At 43.3% G+C, this 20999-nt stretch overlaps 1 protein-coding gene across 2 annotated transcripts in view; it reads right to left on the bottom strand.

Annotated features, from left to right (window-relative positions):
- Positions 1-13638, bottom strand: part of LOC144604389 (translocating chain-associated membrane protein 1-like) — a 65220-nt gene extending 51582 nt beyond the window's left edge. For both annotated transcript variants that reach the window (XM_078418736.1, XM_078418737.1), the window contains exon 1: positions 13394-13638. In XM_078418736.1, coding sequence (XP_078274862.1) covers positions 13394-13513 — 120 coding nt within the window. In that variant the 5' untranslated portion in view covers positions 13514-13638. The remainder of the gene's footprint in view (positions 1-13393) is intronic.
- Positions 13639-20999: the final 7361 nt, after the last annotated feature.

Here is a 20999-nt window from a genome sequence, read left to right as displayed (position 1 = left end):
ATCAAGTCACCTTGGGCACAACGGCAGAGTTGCTGCCTTACAGCACCAGAGATCTGGGTTCAATCCTAACCACAGGTGGTGTCTGTACAGAAATTGTACATTCTCCCTGTGACTTTGTGGGTTTTCTCTGGGTGATCTGGTTTCCTCTCACACTCCAAAGATGTACAGGTTAGTAGGTTAATTGGCTTCTGTAAAAAAATAATTGTAGATTGTCTCTAGTGTGTAGGATAATAATAATAATAATAATAATAATGCATTACATTTATATAGCGCTTTTCAAACACTCAAAGACGCTTTACAGGGATTACTAGAACATAGAGAAGAAAATAAATAGATAAATAAGTAAACGAACAGAAAAAGGAGACAGAAGGTGAGGTGACGGTCAGTGGTTGAAGGCAGTGCTGAACAGGTGAGACTTCAGTGATGTTTTGAATGTGGTGAGTGAGGAGGAGTCTCTGACGGTTTGGGGTAGTGAGTTCCAGAGGGTGGGAGCAGCGATGGAGAAAGCCCTGTCCCCCCAGGATCTGAGTTTGGTCCGGATGGGGGGGGACAGGAGGTTGGCAGCAGCAGAGCGGAGGGTGCAGGTGGGAGTGTGTCTGTGGAGGAGGTCAGTCAGGTAGGATGGGGCCAGGTTATGGAGGGCTTTGTAGGTCATGAGGAGGATTTTGTACTGGATTCTCTGGGGGATGGGGAGCCAGTGGATAGTGTTAGCGTACGCAGTGATCGCTGATCGGGACTAGGAGGGCCGAAGGACCTGTTACCATACTGTATCACTAAAGACACACTGCAGAATTCTCTGCCTCTGACCTCTATTTAGGTGGCTTGGTGGTCCTGTTAATTTTCTAGGCAATGTCCATCCCCAGGATGTGAGCAGCAAGGAAATGCAATGGTGATGCCCTTGTTGCATCATATTGAATGTCATTTTGGGTGACATCCAGAGTGGAAACCTGGTAAGGAATGTAAACAAGGTTCTCCAAACGTCATGAATTTGGGAGGCTGGGAATTTTTCAGTTCCTTAAATAGAAAGCAGTTGCAGCAAGCAAAGTGATCATCCAAAAGACCAATGCTTCAACTTTCAACCACTAAGTACTCTTGGTATTCATCACTGAACAAGTTATTCACATTTATTTTTATCCATTTGTTACTCAACGTAGCTCCAACTTGCATTATTCTCAGCAGCTTGCAAAAGATACACAATAAGTAGTTTTCCATTGCATCTTTCATTCTACAGAACACTATTTAAGGAACTAAGATGGAGCACTCAACTGTATGCAAGCAACTACAATCTAGTCACTCCACAAAGGACTACTATTGGCTGTGTTTTGCAGGGACTTTCCTCTTGATATTTAACTATAAGTTAAAGTCATAAATTGAACAAATAGAAGAAAACATTCAGCAAGGTTCTGGAATGTTCATGAGAGGATTTGTAAACAATGCATTCAGGAACTAGCTATGTATCCGAATATTAACATACTTTCATCTCTGAAACACGAGCCAAAATTCAATTTACAAAATAGTGGCAATGCAGCGTAAAAGAAATGGGTCAACCTACCAGCAAATTATAACATTTATGATACCACACAAACTGACGATAAAGATGGCTGATAAAGACATGGGCAAAGTCTGGAAATGGCTTCACCCTTTACATTAGAAACATCTGATGTTAAGGTGGACTGCTAAAATATGTAAAAACATTTGCCCAAAAATTTAACTTCATCCCAAACTGCACATTAGATATGCACAGCAGTGAATCACCAATAACCTTTTCAGTTAATGGCATTCTGCTGAAAACTTGACTTACACCCAAGACCAACGAGACAGGGTTCAGGAAAAGGTCAACACCAACAGAACTGTAGCAGAGTATTACAGAGTCATGCAATTGGTTTTTTATATAATTGCACGATATACTGTCTAACTGAAAGCTCCTTATGCCAGTCTAGTAGAAAAAGAAAAAGCATAGACAGAAGTAGTTTCCCATTCCAATTCATATAAAATTAAAATCATTTTAGAGTGAGAAGAATATTTCCTTTATAATAATTAACATGAATACTGTAGTCTCTAGCCTATTTGGCTATAAAGGCCACAAGTAAGGAATAGCAATAAAAAAAAACTAGTGCTACTAGGAAGAGCTTTCAACAATTAACAAGATTAAGAATTCAAACCCTCTGAGACATTATTCAAGACCCTGTAACGATCTAGGTACAGATTTATTTATTACATGTGAAGGGATCACATTCAATCTAACTGCAAAAGGTAGGCAATAACACTACTTGTGTATAAAGTCAGTAAAGATAGAGTTTTGTTTCTTCCAAACGTCTTTCCACATTCTTTCAGTGACAATGTACAACTTTATTAATTGTGAAAACTACTTCAGGACACATGTATACATAACATTTAGTTAGCCTACACAGAAATACAAAAATAACTGGGCAACAAAGCAAATTTTCAAGTAAACCAAAAGATTGCCGACTTTATGACCCTCTGAATAAGGAAAAATTATAGTGAAGCATGAAAAAGTGTTCCACTTCACCACTAATAACAGCTCTTTACCTGCAGGTGGAAGTGATTATATGAAAACCAAAATTCCACCTTGATGTACAAAGATGTTTATGAAACATACCGACTGGAGTTGAGTTTGGAGTCATTTTAATTACTCCATGCAAAATAATAATTATGAAACCATTGCACAATAGGATAGATGACACAAGAACACTACTGGTCTTACTGCATACTGGCTCTCGCTATGCCAATGCCTGCAAGAATGCCCAGGAATTACTTTCATCTTTTGGACTAATGCCACTATTTACATGCAAATCCGAACAGTGAAATGTTACTATCATGTAATCCAGCTGCCCTCAACTATCAACCATGCACACATTTTACTGAAGGCAAAATATATTAACATTGGTCGTGATTAAGTGGAAAATATGGCTTACCTATCCCTCCACAGTACACAATGTGTCTTCTAAAATTATCTTTTGCATGTTCACCAAAGGTAATAGTATAAAGAGTCTATTGGAAGATATTTCTTATTCGTAAAATAGTTCAAATGAAAATGCAAATTCAAAATTACAAAATAATGAACAAGGAAATCTGTTGTAACATATATTTGCTCTATCTGCAGTACCATATTTAAGGATGACATTAATTTGGAAAGGCTATGGAAGAGATTCACCAGGATGTTACCTGGGCTTGAGTAATAGGGAGAGATTGGATAGGCTGGGAGTTTTCTTTGGAGTGTAGGAAGCCAAGGGGTGAACATATTGAAGTGCATGAGATCATAAAGGGAATGGATGAGGTGAATGCTCAGTCTTTTTCCCCCAGGTAGAGGATTCAAAATCTAGAGGTGACCTCAGGGGCAACTTTTTCCACTCGGAGACTAGTCAATATCTGGAATGTGCTGCCGGAGGAAGCTTTAGAAGCAGATACAAATACCACTTTCAAAAGACGTTTGAACACATGGACAGAAAAGGTTTAGAGGGATATTAGTTCAAAGCAGGCAAATATGAGCCCAAGATGCAACTTGGTAGGTATAGACAAGGTGGGCCAAATGGCCTGTTTCCATACTGTATAACTATGTTTTATCTGTAAAAGGAAATCCAATCCGTAATGTTTAAAATTTTCCATTCAAATAACAGGTTCACAAATCTTCTATCAACGGTTACAGATATGCAACTGTCATGCAGTAAACTTCAAGCTGCTACTGTCTCGCCTTGAATTTATTTTGAACATCAATAGCTCTCAAACCCAAGGAGGAGTGGAAAATAGTTTAAACTATCAAAGGATTAAAGTTTTAAATTAAGTACGTTAATCACCAAAAATGAGAATATTCTCTTAATTAGTCCTAAATAAATGTAATTTGCCAGTCTTGACTTGAGCTGCTACTGCTTAATCAAAATATGCAAATCATACTCAGACAAAAAGTAGATTTTGGTTTCTGTTAACTTGAAAAATAAGTCCAAAATATTTCTAATAACATCAGCTCTATTCCAATGTCTAACCCATGTTCTCAAATTCACACATTTTAGAATATTGACATTTCCAGTAGCTTTATTCCAATGTTTCAATCACAATGCTTTTCTGTTCCTGGTTATGAATTTTTAATTATGGAACTTTACCACCGCAAATTAATTTCAAATTTCACAAGGACTTGAGGCAGGTTTAATCTATGAAAACAAATGACATTTAACCAAGTGAAATTCGCAAGTTCAAGAAACATTCTACATAATTCCTCTATTTTTGGTGACATGCTAAAGTATTTTTAATTGTATTTTATCTTTACGCGCTGTGGCAGACAAAGCAACGAAAAATCATTAGGACACAAGCGCCAAGTTATAAATACATCAGAAGGAGGAAGGAGGAGGAAATTGAAATGTTTGAATCAATAGGGAGAGGTAACACAAGAAAGCAAAAAGATTGTAATAAGACAGGGAGAAGCAGAATGAAATGAAATTGAAAGGAAGTAACATGACCCAGGGCATATAAACTAACCACATGCATGTTTTACTGATGCTATAGAATATCACCCTGATATAACATTGTTTCTTTCTACTGCTTTCAAAATAGTCCACCTTATATAATGTTATATAATTCAACAAGGTCACTTTCTGCCTGCACTTTAAATCCGAAATGGTGATATTTTTTGCTCTCGGATATATCTAGCATAGTGCTGGGGTATTTTTTGCTCTCGGATATATTTAGCATAGTGCTGGGGTACTGCATAGTTGGTTGGCAGACACAAAATACTTGGAATAAATTAGTATTTTTCAGAGTGGCAGGGTGTTACTTGTGGAGCGCTGCTGAGGTCAGTGCTTGGACAACAGTTCATTACAGATACAAAGAACAACACCAGTGATTTGATTTAGAGAATAGAAGGTAATATTTCTATGTTTGCCAATTACATTACACTAGGTGGGATTGTGAACAATGAGGATGACGAAAAGAGCCTTCAAAGTGACACTGAAAAATTGGGTGAGCAGGCAAAAACATGTTGAGTGTATTAAAATATGTTTAAATGGGTAATTATCAATTTCCTAAAGGAAAAAGACAGAATCTTACTCACTGATGTTACATTGCAACAATATAAAACAATCTTTTGGCAATGTTGTACACAAATCACTGAAAGCAAACATGCAGGCAAACTGAACACACACACACACCAAAGGCAAACTCGCTCGCCTCCAGACCGCTACCTCCACCGACACTCCTCGGCAGCGACTCGACCGCCCACAGGCCCGGAGCTCCACCACTGGTCCGTGCCGCCTGCTGCCAAGAGGCCGAGTCCCGCGACGCCATTGCTGCCACGAGGAGCAGCAATGGTCCTCACCGTCTCCCCGGCTGGTCCCAGGCCCGGACCACCGAAGCTGCCGCTGCCGATGTCCACCACCACCACCGCCTACTTCCGAGGCCTACCTGAGGCTACAACCGCCGCCGACCTCCACAGCCTCTCCAGGGCCTCTGCCTTCGGCTTCACACACCTCTTCGCTGCCTCCGCCTCCGCCTCCACCGCCTCCCAGGGACCGCTGCCACCGTCCAAGGTCTACCTGAGGCTTCCGCCGCTGCCGATCTCCACCGCCTCCCCAGGGCCACCACCACTGACTCCCTAGGCCTACCTGTGGCTTCCACCGTCGCCGACCACCGCCGCCTCCCCGGGGCTGCTACCGCCGACATCCAAGGCCTCTTCACCGCCGCTGCCGCCGTCCTTCCAGATCTCTTCGCTGCTCTGCCCTCCCCGGCTATCCGCTGACTGGGCCGACTTACCCGGGTTCCAGTTCCCCGCGGGCCTCCACCATCGACTGTGTCGACCCGCACCGCTCCACCGCCCAGCAGCAGGTCGCAGCCGTCACTGTGCCGGGCTCCCAGGCCCAGTAGCAGGTCGCAGCCGTCGCTGTACCCGACTCCCAGGCTCAGCAGCAGGTCGCAGCTTCACATGGCTCAGACACCGCGCTGGGCCCACAGCCCTCACCAGGCAGAGTCCCACAGCACCGCTGGATCCTACTGCCCACCCCCCTGAATTAGTCATCAAACCCGCTGACAAGGGAGGTGCTGTGGTAGTCTGGCGTGCTGACCTCTACCAGACCGAGGCCAGACGACAACTCTCAGACACCACCTCATACTTATCCTTGGACCATGACCCCACCGACGAACACCAGACCTTAATCATCAACACCATCACGGACCTTACCATTTCTGGCGCTCTACCCTCTAATGCCTCCATATTTATCATTCCCCAGCCCAGGCACGGCCCGATTTTACCTTCTACCTAAAATCCATAAACAGAACTGTCCCGGCAGACCCATTGTCTCTGCCTGTTCATGTCCCACCGAACTTATTTCCACCGATCTCCACTCCATCCTATCCCCTGGTCAAATCCCTCCCCACCTTTCAAGCACGCGGTGGTCCAGCCCCTACTGAAAAAACCTAACCTAGACCCCACCTTGCCTAGCAACTACAGACCCATTTCCAAACTGCCATTCCTGTCAAAAGTCCTTGAAAAGGCAATTCTAAACCAATTAGTGCCCTACCTGCACCAATACACCATCCTGGAAAGTTTCCAGTCAGGTTTCAGAGCCCACCACAGCACAGAGTCTGCCTTGTTGAAGGTACACAACGACCTGCTTCTCGCCATCGACACCGGCGACTGTGCAATCCTGCTCCTTCTCGACCTCAGCGCAGCGTTCGATACAGTGGACCACACCATCCTTATTGACCGTCTCCGGTACGCGGTTGGCATTGATGGCACTGCCCTGAGCTGGTTCGCTTCGTACCTCAAAGATAGGAGTTTCGCCATCAACATAGGCAGTTATTGCTCTGCTCCAGCTAGCCTCTCCTGCGGAGTTCCACAAGTCTCCATTCTCTTCTCTCTATACATGCTCCCCCTTGGCCAAATCATTCAAAGGCACGGCATTTCTTTCCACTGCTATGCCGATGACACTCAGCTTTACCTCCCCCTGAAACCCAACAACCAGTCAAATTTAAACAGCCTCTTACACTGCCTTGAGGACATAAAATGTTGGATGGCACAGAACTTCCTCCAATTAAATGAGAGCAAGTCTGAGGTCATCCTATTCGGCCCCCCCGACTCCATCAAATCGATAATAGGTAGTCTTGGAAGTCTATCCTGCCTAGTCAAACGCATGTCAAAAACCTCGGCATGATATTTGACTCTGCATTAAAATTTGATAAGCAAGTCAACGCTGTGGTAAAAGCCAGCTTCTTCCAACTTCGAACCATAGCTAAAATCAAACCTTTCCTCCAATTCGACGACACAGAAAAAATCATTCACGCTTTCATTTCCTCCCGCCTAGACTACTGCAACTCCCTATACACTGGGATCAGCCAATCTTCCCTGTCCCGCCTGCAACTGGTCCAAAATGCCGCAGCGAGACTCCTGACGGGTACCCGTAAAAGGGACCACATCACCCCGATTCTGGCCTCTCTCCACTGGCTCCCTGTACGGTACAGAATCAACTTCAAGCTCCTCCTATTCACGTATAAAGCCCTAAATGGACATTCCCCCCCCTACATCAAAAATCTTCTAACCCCCCTCTCTAACTCCAGGTCCCTCAGGTCGGCCGACTTGGGGCTACTCACTATCCCGCGGTCTAGGCTTAAGCTCAGGGGTGACCGCGCTTTTGCGGTTGCAGCTCCTGGACTGTGGAACAGCATCCCTCTCCCCATCAGAACTGCCCCCTCCATCGACTCCTTTAAGTCCAGGCTCAAAACCTATTTCTACTCCCTAGCGTTTGAGGCTCATTGAGGAGGCGCTGTGAACTGTTTGCGTGCTACTGTATGTTTCATTTTTTTTCCTTAGTACCTAATCAGATGTACAGCACTTTGGTCAACGTGGGTTGTTTTTAAATGTGCTATACAAATAAAATTGACTTGACCCACGTTCAAGACACCTCACACGCTCTCCATCTCCTCGATAACCTCCGGTTTCCAGGCCCCCACTCCCTCATCTTTACCATGGATGTCCAGTCACTCTACACTTTCATCCCCCACAAGGATGGTCCTGAAGCCCTCCGATTCCTCCTCGACCGTAGAACCAGCCAATCCCCATCTACCAACACTCTCACTACCACCAATTCTTACCCTTAACAACTTCTCCTTTGACTCCTCCCACTTCCTCCAAACCAGAGGCGTAGCTATGGGCACTCGCATGGGCCCTAGCTATGCCTGCCTCTTTGTCGGGTACGTCGAACAATCCCTGTTCCGGACATACACTAGCCCCATCCCCAAACTATACCTCCGCTACATCGACGATTGCATTGGTGCTACCTCTTGTACCCATGCAGAACTCACTGACTTCATACACTTCACTACCAATTACCATCCTGCTCTTAAATATACTTGGACTATCTCAGACATCTCCCTCCCATTTCTGGACCTCACCATCGCCATCACAGGAGACAGACTAGTGACTGACATCTACTATAAACCCACTGACTCGCATAGCTATCTGGACTACACTTCTTCCCACCCTGTCTCCTGCAAAAAGTCTATCCCCAACTCCCAATTCCTCTGTCTACGCCGCATCTGCGCCCGGGATGAGGTGTTTCACACTAGGGCATCAGAGATGTCCTCATTCTTCAGGAAACGGGGCTTCCCCTCTTCCATTATAGATGAGGCTCTCACTAGGGCTTCTTCTATATCCCGCAGCTCCACTCTTGCTCCCCCTCCCCTCATTCGTAACAAGGACAGAATCCCCCCTTTTCTCACCTTCCACCCCATCAGCCAGCGTATCCAACAAATCATCCTCCAACATTGCCGTCAACTCCAACGGGACCCCACTACTGGCCACATCTTCCCATCCCCTCCCCTTTCTGCATTCCGCAGAGACTGTTCCCTCCGTAACTCCCTGGTCCACTCGTCCCTTCTTACCCAAACCACCCCATCCCCGGGCACTTTCCCCAGCAACCACAGGAGATGCAACACCTGTCCCTTTACCTCCCCCCTCAACTCCATCCAAGGACCCAAACAGTCTTTCCAGGTGAGACAGAGGTTCACCTGCACCTCCTCCAACCTCATCTATTGTATCCGCTGCTCCAGATGGCAACATCTTTACATCGGCGAAACCAAATGCAGGCTCGACGATCGTTTCGCTCAACACCTCTGCACAGTCCGCCTTAACCAACCTGATCTCCCGGTGGCTGAGCACTTCAACTCCCCCTCCCAGTCTGAGCTTTCTGTCATGGGCCTCCTCCAGTGCCATTGTGAGGCCCACCGGAAATTGGAGGAACAGCACCTCATATTTCGCTTGGGCAGCTTGCAGCCCAGCAGTATGAACATTGACTTCTCCAACTTTAGATAGTTCCTCTGTCCCTCTCTTCCCCTCCCCCTTCCCAGTTCTCCCTCTATCTTCCTGTCTCCACCTATATCCTTCCTTTGTCTCGCCCCCTGATATCAGTCTGAAGAAGGGTCTCGACCCGAAACGTCACCCATTCCTTCTCTCCTGAGATGCTGCCTGACCTACTGAGTTACTCCAGCATTTTGTGAATAAATACCTTTGATTTGTACCAGCATCTGCAGTTATTTTCCTACACACGCACACCAAATACTCAAATAAAGTAGTCACACAAAAACAAGCATACTACAGATCAGAGGCATTCTCTGGTGAAATGCCAAATTTGTGTCTCTGGGTTGTAAACCTGTGAAATATTTAAATAGATAAATATATTTCTGAACAAAAGTATCAAGGAGTCTAGAAAAGACAGCAGGACTACACATCAAAAATAATCAACTATGATCATAAAAAGCAAAGTAGGTTTGAAGGGCTTAAGTCTTTTCCATTTTCTCACATTTCTATGTTATACTTGCTAACTATACAACCTAATCATGTGGACTTGAAATTCAGGAATAACAACATTTTTGCACCAACAATCATAATACTTCTGGGATCACCACTGGTCAGAAACTCAAATGAATGTCACATTCGCTTGTGAGCAACTCAATTCCTGGCTCTCCAAAATCTCCCATCAAACAAGTTATAGGTTTGATGGGCATTCCGTTTGCAGCTGAAAAAAACCCTCAATAATGTCAAGATTATTGGCACACCACCTGTGACCTCTGTCATAGTGACCCATCTTAACGCTATCTTCCAAATTCCACTGCTTTACATTGGTAATGGTGCACAGACACCTGTCAATCAACTGCTCAAAAAGCAGATTTACCATCACAGTGGTCCAGAGAGGAGACCCATCGAAACAGAGAGCAAATTAAAGGAAATCTATTAGTGTTACTCAGAATAACAATAAACCAATTTACTCAATTCAATAATAAATTCACAAACCCAGCCTCTGCCCATCGACTCCATCTTCATTTCACACTGCCTCAGAGCAGCCAACATAATCAGGGACCACTTATACCCCAGTCATTCCCTCTTCTCCACTCTCCTGTCAGGCAGAAGATAAAGCAGCTTAAAAGCACGTACCATTAAATTTAAATACTGCATTTTTCCTACTGTTTATCAGGCAACTGAATGAACCTCTCATAAGCCATGGGAGGTAGGCACACCCCACCTCATTGCACCCTTGCAGACAATATTTTTCACTGCATCTCAAAACACATGATAATAATAGAAAATTGAAATGTGTACATTAAAATTGGAGTTTGATTTATTTGGTCACTATAACAATTGTAACTCTTTTAATTGAATCTGTAATATCTGAAATTTAACAATGTGATAAAATGCCACGTGCAACCCCCTCTCTCTTTTTATGTTCTGTCATCAACATAAATATTGTTGCGACTCTCTTGCTATATCCTTAGCTTTTCTGCTCCCCTTCCTGTATATCAACAGCAAATTTGCATCCAGATAAATGTATGAATAACATATGTCCGAGTAGTTAACAAAGAAAAAGACTCGCATTTTTATGTGGACATTTATGTTAAACGTCACAAAGCACTTTAGAGTCAATGAATTACTTCAGCATATTGTTCAGTATGTAAACACAGCAGTTAAAGCACACACAACAAATTTCCAAAAACATCAATGAAATGTATAACCCTCTAAATTGCTTTGGAAGAGTTGGCTTGTGGATGTTGAATTATTAATCAGAATATTTGAAAAACTCCCTGCTATTTCTGTTCAAAAAGAGTTCCTGCGTTTCTTCCTCAGAATCATCTGAGTTTCCACATATGAAGAAAGACTGGATAGACTAGGCTTGTACTCGCTGGAATTTAGAAGACTGAGGGGGGATCTTATAGAAACATATAAAATTCTTAAGGGGTTGGAGAGGCTAGATGCGGGAAGATTGTTCCCGATGTTGGGGAAGTCCAGAACAAGGGGTCACAGTTTAAGGATAAGGGGGAAGTCTTTTAGGACCGAGATGAGAAAACATTTCTTCACACAGAGAGTGGTGAGTCTGTGGAATTCTCTGCCACAGAAGGTAGTTGAGGCCAGTTCATTGGCTATATTTAAGAGGGAGTTAGATGTGGCCCTTGTGGCTAAAGGGATCAGGGGGTATGGAGAGAAGGCAGGTACAGGATACTGAGCTGGATGATCAGCTATGATCATATTGAATGGCGGTGCAGGCTCGAAGGGCCGAATGGCCTACTCCTGCACCTATTTTCTATGTTTCTATGTTTCTATCTGCACAGGCAAACAATACCCAAATTCAACATCTCAAACAAAGGAGACACATCGCTTCTAATGATGCAGCAGTCCTGCACTAACTTATCAGCCTATTTATTCACAAAATGCTGGAGTAACTCAGCAGGTCAGGCAGCATCTCAGGAGAGAAGGAATGGGTGACATTTCGGGTCGAGACCCTTCTTCAGACTGAAGGGTCTCGACCCGAAAAGTCACCCATTCCTTCTCTCCTGAGATGCTGCCTGACCTGCTGAGTTACTCCAGCATTTTGTGAATAAATACCTTTGATTTGTACCAGCATCTGTAGTTATTTTCTTACACTAACTTATCAGCCTAGGCGATTCCAATGTTTAATGACATTGTTAAACATCAGTAACGCTGTTCCCAGCTATTATTATGCAATTGAACCATCCTACCACAACTAGAGAGCAGTCCTAAACTAACATCTACCTCATTAGAGACCCTCAGACTATCTTTGATCAGACTTTACTGGCTTCATTTTGCATAAAACATTAATTCACGTTTATTGTATCTGTACACTGAATGGCTCAAATGCAATCATGTATTGTCTTTCCGCTGACACATGTGACAATAAATAAAAGTCATGACTAAAAGCTGCTGGATCTCAATATTTTCATTCAGATAAGTATTATTCAGTCAAGCTAATAATTCGTATGCCACTGCTGTAATCCATAATCAAGTGTCAAATAGGGAATTAGGAACTGCAAGATAAATCATGTAATTTTTAAGTATAAAAAATGAGCAGTTTTAAATTTACTTAACATTTTTAATATACATTGTTCATCACCTTCTGTTACCTCCCAAAAATTCTCATAAAAGCAAAAGTGAAACTTATTGCAAGACAAACTTAATTGAAGTCAAAAAACTGATGTAGTAAATCAAAAATAAATGAACTTCCCTCATTAATCTATTAACCAGACAGCCCAGTAAGAATCATCTAGGCAAACCTGGGCTCACCCCATCAGAAATATTTACTTTGTCCCATTTATCCTTCCCCACCCTCTCTGTCTGAAACGTGACATGTTTTCTCACTTTCCCAATTCTGATTGTTTATCAGAATTAGGTCTGTTCCTCTTCCAAAAATACCATTGTTGAATATTTCCAACATTGTTTTTATTATTGCTATTGCTAGTTATTCCTAGTAAGTGAATTTCAGATTTAAATTACATTCTAGCCTCCCATTATGATATAACCCAGAGCTAATGGTAACATTTATCATACACATCTTTCTAAAATAACGTGGAAAGTTAGATAAATTCCACGATTCCTTATTGACAATTAACAGGCAACAAAATATTCTTTCAAACCTCTTCACCACAGCAGGATTTTCTTTTGGAAGTTCATAAATCTAACAAAATGGAGAAAACCTAAGTGTTCATTAAGCAGGCTTTTGAATTATCTTTAAAACTATTTAAAAAATCAACAGCCATTTATCCCCAAGCTTAAGATTTCTTGTCCCACCGCTGCGTACCTCTAACGGCTGAGAAACACGAGTTGTTTTTTTTTACAAACTGCCCACCTGTAACTCACCAAAATATTAAAAGGACAGGAGCCAAGATTAGTTGGCAAACAAGCTAATATTGAATGTGTACAATTTCCTGCAAACTACTATAATATAATGCACATCTCACTAGTTGTCTGTACACCTGGCCTATTCAATTTCTGGGCATCACCATCCCCTACATGATATTCTACCCTGTCTTCCCGAAATGATTAGGGGTGTGGGTGGGTCATTTTGTATCGAACCTGGGCCTCTGCCCCTGTGTCTTATTCTTTTACCTCGAACATCAGCCCCAGCAGAATCACCATTGCGACGGACGACACGATATCCGCATGGTTTTGGAGCACGAACTCATGACTGATGACGGCGGGGTTTTTGCTTTTCTTCCTTAGACCCATGATGGTTGAAAAGCTAAACTGCTTTGTTTTTTTAAAAATAGCCTTGGCGTGAACGGTATAAATGTGTATATTTTGTTTAAATCCCCTCAGTTCCTCGACGCTAAAGAAGCCACGTCTTGCTCGCCCGCCCACCTCCCACAACTACACGGCGCTGACGCTGCCTGCCCGGCACGGCCGCCAACCATTCTCGACGCCGACTGATTGACAGCGAGCCCGGCCAATCGACGAGAGGAAGGTCCCCTCCAAGGATCCGCCCCTCCCGCTCTCCGTTATTGACAGCGCGGCGAGCTAATCACAACAGGGACCCTCCGCCCAAAAGGGAAGGAGGAGGCGGGCCGATCACCTGTTCCTCGCGCATGTGCAAATGGCTTCCCGGTGGATCGTCAGGTAAAACATCAACTGTCAAGTCGTTAGACTTGGGGAAGTGAGTTTATCCCTGTCGATTTAGAAGGAATTTGCGGCATTTATCAAATTTCGTGATAAAGGATGAGACTATTACCAATTACTTTTCTATCCTAATCTCTTGTACTTAAATCATTTAAAAAAAATTAACAGGAATATAATGTAATAATATATTATATATATTATTGTATTATATATATTAAATATATATTATGTAATATTTGTATTATTATAAATAATATAATTTGCATTATATATATTAAATAGTATTTATATTATTATTTATATTATTATTATTTTATTTATGTATAATACTAGACGACCCATTGGGTTCCCGTTGTGACAGCGGTTGTGTCCCTGAAATTCTCCCATATCTGCAGATCTTCTCCTGTGTAGAGGATATGAATCAGCTCCACACCTTGTCCTCTTGATAAATGGCTTTGGGAATCTCTTACTGCAACTTCCATTCTTCCAACATGGAGAGGAGTTGTTGCAGTACGGTCCATGAATCATTGCTTCGGTACCAATGCGTCAGTACCAATCGGTGCTTCAGTACCAATTCATGCAGCTCAGGATCTACTTGCGGGTCTGGTATTTCAGCTTGTACTAATCTGTCAAAATCTTGTGGTCTTACTCGCTTCGTCAAGCCACAGCAGACTGTGCAAATGAGTACACAAGATGAGATTTAGAGTAATAGACAGATGAACACGGAAGTATTAGATCAAAATAGCGATCTCAAAATGGCAATCTCATCTTGTATATATATATATGTATGTTCCCAAAGCAGAATGTATGTTCCCAAAGCGGAAGCGGAAAAGCACGATAGTGCAACAATTTGAACGAAACTTGATATTGCACACGACAGGCGAATGGTAAGGTGCCCTAAATTTGTTGCGCTATTGTGTACCGTTTTGGCTGTATTATATAAGAAAATAACTGCAGATGCTGGTACAAATCGAAGGTATTTATTCACAAAATGCTGGAGTAACTCAGCAGGTCAGGCAGCATCTCGGGAGAGAAGGAATGGGTGATGTTTCAGGTCGAGGTCGTTTCAGTCTGAAGAAGGGTCTCGACCAGAAACGTCACCCATTCCTTCTCGTATAAGAAAATAACTGCAGATGCTGGTACAAATCGATTTATTCACAAAATGCTGGAGTAACTCAGCAGGTCAGGCAGCATCTCGGGAGAGAAGGAATGGGTGACGTTTCGGGTCGAGACCCTTCTTCAGACCCTTCTTCTGAAGAAGGGTCTCGACCCGAAACGTCACCCATTCCTTCTCTCCCGAGATGCTGCCTGACCTGCTGAGTTACTCCAGCATTTTGTGAATAAACCCATTCCTTCTCTCCTGAGATGCTGCCTGACCTGCTGAGTTACTCCAGCATTTTGTGAATAAATACCTTCTGGCTGTATTATATATATATAGATATATAATACAGCCAGAAGGTATATATATACACACAAGATGAGATTTGTAGTAATATATATATATATATACTAGACCAAGTGGACCCGTTGGGTTCAAATCTCTCCTGTGGGCCTCTCCTGGTGCAACCCTCCCCCAACTGACGATCCTGCGGGCGCAGCAACCTTATCCAACTGACGAAGCCCATTGACGGTTGGGGAGTGTCTCCCGGGGCCATAGGCGGGTGAGGGGGGGCAGAGAAGTGGAGAGGGTGCCACTCACCTCGGCCCCATGCTACCAACGCTGCAGCCAGAGCGAGCCGTGGACCCAAAGGCTCTCATGCATCAGTGTAGCACCCTCCCCTCCCCCACTCCCCACCCCTATTCCCCCCACCCCCATTCCCAACCCCATTCCCAACCCCACTCCTCCCCTATTCCTCCCCACTCCCCTCCCTCACCCTCTCTCTTCTCCCCCCACCCACACTTCCCCCACCCCCCTCCCCCTCCCATCCCCCCACCCGCATTCCCCCCCACCTCACACCTCCCCTACCCCCCCACCTCACTCACCTCCCCAACCCCCAGACCGACTCCCCCACTCCCTCCCCCCTTCCCTCCTCCCCCCCACTCCCTCAACCCATCCCCCCACTCCCCCCACCCCCCACTACCACACACCTCCCACCCCCATTTGTTAAAGTCATTCCCCCTCTCATTGGACGCGACTCCCTGCCAACCCCCCCCCCCTCATTGGCCGGCACACAGGCGAGTCCCATTGTGATGTCACACGCTGAACATGGCAAGAAATCGGTTTGAAAGGTAATTTTTAAACTCTCTAACTTTAAAAATACATCACCAATTTAATTTAAACTTGGTTTAAAAGGTCCCCAGGACAATGGTGATTAAGGTAATGCTAAAATTGTGGCGCTTGTGTGTCCCGTTTTGGCTGTAGTTTAGTCACTAAATCTTCTATATATATATATATGTATATATATATATATTAGACCAAGTGGACCTCGGGCCCAAACCTCTCCTTCATTGGTACAGCACCTTCTCCTCCCACACTCCCCCCTCCCTCCCTCCCCTCCCCCTTCCCTCCTTCCTGGCTGATCTATCTCACTGTCCTAACCCCATTTTCCTGCCTTCTCCCCATAACCCCTGACACCCGTTCTAATCAAGATTCTATCTATCTCTGCCTTAAAAATATCAACTGGCCTGGCCTCCACAGCCACCTGTGGCAATGAATTCCACAGATTCACCATTCTCTGACTAAAGAAATTCCTCCTCGCCTCCTTCCTAAAGGAACGTCCGTTAATTCTGAGACTATGACCTCTGGTTCTGGACTCTCCCACTAGTGGAAACATCTTCTCCACATCTGCTCTATCCAGGCCTTTCACTGTGCTGCCCTAAATAGGTGCTGTTCCTTCAGTTTGTATATGGCTTCCCTCTCCCAATGTAGGAGGCCCAAGACAGAAAGATCAGTATGGGAACGGGAAGGGAAATGGGAAATGGTTACTAACCGTGCGATCCAGCATGCTTTGGTGGTCCGAGCAAATCTATCAACGTCCCACACAAATGCCCTCACCAATTGGGATTCCACAACCCTCAGGTCGGGAATTCTAATGATTTACTGCAATTTCTTCTCATCTCATGTTAAGTGACCTATCATTTATTTTGAGAATGTCATCAAAGCTGTACGGAGGCCATATTGACCAGGTTGGCCTTGGGAGAGACCTATTTGCCTAATTTAGCTCAAATCCCCCTGAATCTTTCTAATCTGTTTATAGAGAACGCCAAATATAGGCACAACAGCTTGGGAAAAATCATTCATGTCATTTTTTGGGAAGAATTTATGTATCAATGAGATCACCTTTCATTCTTCTTAACTTCAGAAAGGACAGGCCCAATCTGTTTGTCTCCTCAAAAGGCCAATTCACCCTTGACAGGAATTGATCTGGTGAATCTTCTTGTGCTCTCTTTATAGCAAGTATATCCTTCCATAAAAAGAAAGACCAGATCTATAAACAGTATTCAAGGTGCGTTTTTTCACCAGGGCACATGTAATTGTAGTAAGATGTCTTTACTCGTACTCAAATCTCCTTGTAATAAAGCCAATATATTCTTTGCCTTCCTAATTGTTCATTTTGTCTGTATGGTAACTTCAAGTGATTTCCAGGTCCCTCTGACCATGATATAATTTTCAATTTCTCACCAATCTCTCAATTGAGTGGTTCTCTTTGGAACATAGAAAACATTTGAAGACACTATTTAAATATTTGTTTCTATTAAATATGACATGATATATAAACACATTGCAGTAATGATGGTTTACATGGGAATATGACAGTAATTCCTACTTTCACAGTTTAGCTGAGCTGTGCAGACCCAGAGCATCCCTGAAAAGTGAGGGAACATTTCAAAAGTTATCAAGATCTTTGCCACTGACACATATCTGCAGATCTTTAAACTTGCGTTATGTAAGCTTAAAGATCTTTATGACAACAAGGTATTTCTTACAGAGCTTTGCAAGTCACAATGAAGGTTCAAATCAATACTGCTGTTCATTTGTTAATGTGTCATATGAGATTTTGGTTTCTGATTTATGATATAGCACCTAAACTGATACTCTACAAAAAAGTGTTTTTTCTAAACTCTAGCTAATGATATTCCATATGAATGGAAGAACTAGAGGAACATATGTAATAGTCCAATAATGGGCTGCAAGTTATTTGGACACTTAAGCTCCAATTATTGCCAGCTATTACAGATTTCTAGTATATATCAAACGCCTGGGAACGTAAAATTACCAAGGAGTAAGAAAAATCTTTCTTAATGTCATTGTAACCTGATCTCGTGCTGGGCTATGTAAATATAAGATAAAATAAGTCCAATACTCTATTTCTTGTAACTTGTATCTTTTGAAATGCCAATCAAGATTTTGCTAAATTAAAGTCACACAATGGAAAATTTCCAGGAACCATGAATATCTGGTCATTGATAACACTCATAGAATTTGAATTTGCGATCACTCTGAGAATGATCTTTTGATTTCAATATGTGACCTATGTGTTTCAGTGTGGTTCCTTTACATCTGTCAAATTGATCTTTTAAGAAACAGGAAAAAAAAAAATCAAGATGAAAGATACAATATAGTTATTCTGCTTTCATTCTCAGTATGTTACCCAATCTTAATTGACCTGGAAAGGCATTTAATCTGCTTCTGGAACCTCTGCAGTCCACACGGCACTGGAGATCCACATATGTTAATAGGGAGTGTTCCTTGTTTTTTAACCCAACAACAATCTGATGTATGGAGCTGCTGTGTGTAAGCTACAGCTGACTTTGTGTTTCCAGGTAGTAGAGGGAAGGAGCCCAGATGCCGTGACAAATTGCTGCAATCCTTTTTGTGGATTGTACACTGCCTCATTTCTGGAATAATTACATATGGGGTGAAATACTGAGCAATCTTTAACAAACTGCCTAAGCTCTACCATTTTGGAAGGAATGTCACGATGAAGCAGCTTGGATACTCAGCATAGGATGTTGCATTAATACTGTGGGGCTATTGTGATTGGTATCTAGCAGCTTTCCTTTGTGCAAGACATAACCAGAACTGATGGAAATGCTTTCACTTTTTCCAATCCTCTTCAGTACCACACTTGTTTCCATAGTCCTTGATATCAAGGGCAGTGACTTTTGGGCCACCTATGGAATACAATTGTTTTCATTGTGATAACAAGGAACTATAGATAACAAAAAACTGCAGATAGATAGATACCAAAGATAGGCACAAAATGCTGGAGTACCTTAGCAGGTCAGGCTGCACCCATGGAGAACATGGATAGGAGACACTTTGGATCAGAGCCTTTCTTCAGACTGATTGTAGGGGGGGGGGGGGTGGGAAAGAAACCTGGAAATGAGGAGGAGCAAGATAGAGCATGGTCGGTAATAGGTGAACACAGGCGAGAGGATTATTTGATAGGCAGATTATTGGATAAAGGATAATGAGGAGACAGGTGTGGGCCCAAGAAGATAAAGAGTTGCAAATTGTTAAACTCGGGGATACAAAAGTTGCAAATTGTGTATCCAATGTAAATGGTATGTGGCAGGGAGGGGGGATTTGGTAAGAGGTTAGCCAGGTTTCCAGGTTGAAGGAAGGGGAAGGGGAAGGGGAGGGGGAGGGGCGGGGAAGGGAGGAAAGGGGGGTTCGGGAGGGAAAAGGGACGGGGAAGGATGCTATTGTGGATTAGTTACTTAAAATTGGAAAATCCAATGTTCATACTGTTGGGTTCTTGTTTTCATGCTTGAAGCATGGCTGTAATAAGAACTTGTTTTTTTACTTCTGATTAAACCAAATTGATGATTGATGAAAAGTTTAATAATGATTAAGTACAATATGGTAACACTTGTTGATATATGCAAGAAGGTTATGGGTGGCACAAAGGTGCAGCAGTAAAGTTGTTGCCTAACAGCACCAGAGACCGGTTTCAATGCTGACCACGGGTGCTGTCTGTACGGAGTTTGTACGTTCTCCCTGTTATCACACGGGTTTTCTCTGGGTGTTCTGGTTTCCTCTCACACTCCAAAGACGTACAGGTTTGTAGGTAAAATTGTAAATTGTCCCTAGTGTGTAGGATAGTGTTAGTGTGTGAGGTGATCACTGGTCCACACGGACTCGGTAGGTCGAAGGTCCTGTTTCCTCGCTGTGACTCTACAGTCTAAAGTTATTGTTAGATTTTCCCTGTATTTTGTTGGTAGGACAAACTCGGGCAATTTTGAATACCCCCCCAGCTGTACTTTATTTTCTGGGATACTTTGAAGAAAATAAATGTGTAATAGAATTAAAAGTATCTGTTTTCTGTGCATGAGTTGGTCTTAAGGTGGAGTTAATTTTGGAACATGGAGCTTCAATATTCCATTATTGAGGCTTATAGTATTTAATGTGTCCAGTGTACTATTGAATTCTTGCTGTCACATAATTAAAGATGAACATCTGCAATGGTGGTAACCTCAGTGAAGGCCAAGTAGAAATGTCCATTTATACCGCAACTAAATAAAGTAAATACGGAGTTTCTTTGTGCCTAAAGGCCCTGTCCCAGTTCGGCGATTTTTGAGGCAACTACAGGTGACTAGGCTATCGCCACAGTCACCGGGGGTGTCACGGGCATGGTCGTGAGTAGTCAATATAACAATATAACAATATAACAACTACAGCATGGAAACAGGCCTGTCCGGCCCTACCAGTCCACGCCGACCATTCTCCCTGACCTAGTCTCATCTACCTGCACTCAGACCATAACCCTCCAATCCCCTCCTATCCATATACCTATCCAATTTACTCTTAAATAATAAAATCGAGCCAGCCTCCACCACTTCCACCGGAAGCCCATTCCATACAGCCACAACCCTCTGAGTAAAGAAGTTCCCCCTCATGTTACCCCTAAACCTTTGTCCCTCAATTCTGAAGCTATGTCCCCTTGTTGGAATCTTCCCCACTCTCAAAGGGAAAAGCCTACCCACGTCAACTCTGTCCGTCCCTCTCAAAATTTTAAAAACCTCTATCAAGTCCCCCCTCAACCTTCTACGCTCCAAAGAATAAAGACCCAACTGTTCAACCTCTCTCTGTAGCCTAAGTGCTGAAACCCAGGCAACATTCTAGTAAATCTCCTCTGTACCCTCTCCATTTTGT

The sequence above is a fragment of the Rhinoraja longicauda genome, chromosome 22, assembly GCF_053455715.1.
Source record: "Rhinoraja longicauda isolate Sanriku21f chromosome 22, sRhiLon1.1, whole genome shotgun sequence".
Lineage (NCBI taxonomy): Eukaryota > Metazoa > Chordata > Chondrichthyes > Rajiformes > Arhynchobatidae > Rhinoraja > Rhinoraja longicauda.
This window is presented reverse-complemented; position numbering and strand designations above follow the sequence as displayed.